The 3,692-nt window shown below is 44.6% G+C and overlaps 2 protein-coding genes across 2 annotated transcripts in view; one reads left to right on the top strand and one right to left on the bottom strand.

The window, feature by feature from the left end:
- The window catches only part of LOC123967438 (keratin, type I cytoskeletal 13-like), a 1,634-nt gene extending 1,416 nt beyond the window's left edge, over positions 1-218 (top strand). The window contains exon 5 of the mRNA XM_046043534.1: positions 132-218. Coding sequence (XP_045899490.1) covers positions 132-218 — 87 coding nt within the window. The remainder of the gene's footprint in view (positions 1-131) is intronic.
- Positions 219-281: 63 nt separating this feature from the next.
- LOC123967437 (keratin, type I cytoskeletal 13-like) lies at positions 282-830 on the bottom strand. The gene has a single exon (XM_046043533.1). The coding sequence runs from the start codon at positions 807-809 to the stop codon at positions 282-284; it is 528 nt and encodes a 175-aa protein (XP_045899489.1). The 5' UTR covers positions 810-830.
- Between the last annotated feature and the right edge of the window lie 2,862 nt (positions 831-3,692).

Genomic DNA, 3,692 nt, shown 5'->3' with positions numbered 1-3,692 from the left:
TCCACCCCTTTTCCTGCAAAATATGTCAACTGTCAGTATTTGCATGACGTCAGACTTTGTCAATTTTATTGACAGTATATCATGACTTTAACATCTGTACTTTCATATTGTTCTTGCATGACTCCTTGAAGATCCTTGAGCGCACTGAAATCCACATTTGTTTTCCAATACAGCAGCCCTTCCAGAACTATCATCTATTTTATTATGACCTCAGTTAAAAAAATGGAATTTAATATACACATTTCTAACAATGTCAACAAAAACGTTCATTAAGACAGATGTCATAGCAGAGCTGTTGCAGTGGAATGTACTGGAGTGCCTAATAAAGTGGCCACTGAGTTGCTCAGTGGATGAACAGGTGATGACAGGTAGAGCATACTGTACACCTGCTGTGGTTTGATGCAAGATTTGGGGGTCAGATGTGAGCCTACCTTGCCCTGCAGCTCTGCGATGGTGGCGTAGTAGGCGCTGTAGTCCCTGGAGGAGGGGGAGGTCTTGCTCTCCAAGAACTGCCTGATCTTCAGCTCCAGCTCGCTGTTGGCCTTCTCCAAGCTGCGCACCTTTTCCAGGTAGGTCGCCAGACGGTCGTTCAGGTTCTGCATGGTGGCCTTCTCAGTGATAACGGACTCCATGCTACTGCCGAAGTCAGAGCCACCTCCACCACTTCGACCGCCGAACATGGACATGGCGGAGCCACCAACGGAGATTCTGACATGAGAGCCTCCAGCTCCACCGTGCATGGACGCACTGCTGCCCCTGTAGACTCCACCACCAGGAGACCTAGAGATTCTATTTCTGTAGGCAATCATTTTGTGTGGTGATGAAGGCAAAGAAGGTTGTCTTTCTGTTTCAGCTGGAGAGGAGAAAGTGAAGAGCTCAAAGAGCAGCTGACTTTTTATACTGTTGAGATGAGTTGGGTGGAGGAGGGAAGGATGGCGAGCTTGTGCCAAGCCTGGGAGGAGACACCTGTCCTTGTTTAACCCAGTGGGCTGTGGGTGAGAAATGTGGAATACACCTATCACATGTGTGTTCACCTGCTTATTTCAGAATCAGAATCAGCTTTATTTACACATACTAGGAATTTGACCCTGGATTGTAAATTGCTCATGATGTGCTTACTTAAACAATAATACAATAATAAAATCACACACTGTGTCCTGTGTCTGCAATGATGTTTCCTGATTCTGGAAATTGGTAAGTCCTGAATGGAGGGCAGGTTGGCACCGATTATTTTTTCTGCAGTCTTGACTGTCCGTCTAGTCTGCTCCTGTCCTTTTTGGTGGCAGATCCAAACCAGACAGTGATGGAGGTGCAGAGGACAGACTGGATGATGGCTGTGTAGAAGTGGATCAGCAGCTCCTTAGGCAGGTTGAGCTTCATGAGCTGGCGTAGGAAGTACATCCTCTGCTGGGCCTTCTTGATGATGGTGTCAGTGTTGGGTCCCCAATTATTTAAATGCAGAGAAATCATCACACCAACTTTCACTTTGCATCAAAAGATCAGAGCAATAAACGCTGCCTGACATTTAGATATGAAGTCTGACATTTAGATATGAAGTTCACTCCCTGCATTGACAACCACATCCATTCGACTCATCAGAATAAGCACCATCTGTTATTTAATTTCAGCGGTGGGTGACTCTTGGCAGTAGGTTATTGTGAAGGTAAGCAGGAGCCAATCTTGCTTAAAGAGTAAACCTGACTTGTTTGATTAGAATAAGTCTTTGTCAGCTGCCTCATCTTAAGTAAACAGAGCGGACAATAAGTAGAGACTGAGGAGCGGCTGATCACTGTAACAATCCAAGATAGGGTTCAAATCAGGTCCCAAAGATTCACTGAAAAGTCTGTTCACTTCTGGAAATGTTGTCTCCATGCGTTCGTGGAGGATTTATGAAATCCACAGAGATAGAGATAACAAAACTGAACAAAAACAAAACAAAACAAACTCAAATTGATTTCAAAGTTATACATTGCCAACAAAATGAGGCGTTGGAAGAGAAGGTACAAGGTACAAGGTTATTTGTCATTATACAGCACAAGGCTGCAAAATGAAACAAAATTTGTAGATCCTTCATGCTACACACACAACATAGCCTATAATTAAGTATTATAGCATATTAACACTTAATAACCATATTAATATATGGTGACAAATAAAATAAAACAACTTAAACAGTTATTTATATACATATACGTATACACCACGAACATTTGACAGAGCATCTGAATGTAACTTCGAGACTTTAGAGTTTGAGGAAAACCTCAGTATCGAACACCACCTGCAGTTCCTTCAACACCTCGATCCCGCGGGAAGCCGCTTAGTATTGTCGTTCAAAGAACATTTCGTTCATTTGACCTAATCTTGTATGTGACTCAGGAGGAACGGGTTGTCTCAGTGAGTAATTTGTTAATTTTCACGCATGCGTGAATAGTCTTGGACTCTTACGTTCACTTGTCACACGGCAGCTGCATGGGCTCCGTCAGCACAGGAAACAGTAATGATTAGTTCACGACTCTCAATTGTGGGTCTCTGTGTTTGAGTCGTTCATTTGTCACGTGACAGCTGGCTGCAGGGCTGTTGTTAGCAGGCAGCACAGGAAACAGAACTGATTAGTTCAGGACTCGTAACTGTGGGTCTCTGGGTTTGAGTCGTTCATTTTTCACGTGACATCTCGGCTACTGTGGAGCAGGAATTAACTAATAGTTCACCACTCACATGGGTCCTCAGAGTCTGTCTTCACTTGGCAGGCTGAGTTACTGCTAGCACCAGGGAATGACAGGCAAGTCGGTTGTCAGGTAACAGTCACTGAACTGACATTATATATCTATTTTAGTAATTCTGTGATATTTAACAAAGCGTAACATTATTACAGCGCACACAGTGATGTTGTGCCATAGTTTTAACTCAGCCGTACCTTAACGTTAGTCCTGCTAGTGTTTACAGCTAACAGCTGATGAGAGTTGTTCTGGGTCCACTTCAGAGCCCTGACAGGGTTCCACCAGGAGCTGAATTACCTCCGAGGTCGGCTGCTGCGCCGCAATTACCAGCCTAGTTAAAATGAACAAAATTACAAAAAATGATTAGTTCATTTTAATGAACGAGATTTGGTAATTCGACTCCACTGCTCCGCGAGGCCTAGCCCAGCAGCCAACTCCGAGGTGGATGACCACCTCGACAGCTTGTCCAGCATCCAGCCATCGCTTGCTAGCATGAACTCTGCATCCAAGCCCTGGAGTTCGGTTCAGCACTCGCACGAAGTTCAGTTTTTCTGGCACAGCTGGCTGTTTCATCTTTTGTTTTTCTCTATCTTGGCGCAGGCTGGAAACACCGATTGATGATGTCACTCCGGCGGCCTCAATGGCATCACCCTCCCGCTGATGATGGGACATGCAGTCCAGTTCATCCAGGGAGGGGTTCCATTCGTTCCCCTGCTGCCACAATATTTCCCTGAGCTGAGGAAGACTCTAGGGAAGCATCCCAACCGCTCTTGTTAATATTTTGATTGGCTTTAGGAGCTAATAGCTGGCCTGACTTGGTTGCCATGTATCATTTACAAGTTACATTAATCACCTTAACATTAACATCCTAATGCTACGAAGCTAATGTTATAGCTCATGCTACAAGCTAAACACTAATGGCCCTTCCAGATAGGAAGCAATTTGCGCTTGCATTGACTTTCGCCGACTTGATAG

Source organism: Micropterus dolomieu, linkage group LG02 (assembly GCF_021292245.1).
Source record: "Micropterus dolomieu isolate WLL.071019.BEF.003 ecotype Adirondacks linkage group LG02, ASM2129224v1, whole genome shotgun sequence".
Lineage (NCBI taxonomy): Eukaryota > Metazoa > Chordata > Actinopteri > Centrarchiformes > Centrarchidae > Micropterus > Micropterus dolomieu.
Note: the sequence above shows the minus strand (reverse complement) of the source record. Positions and strands in the feature narration are given on the sequence as shown.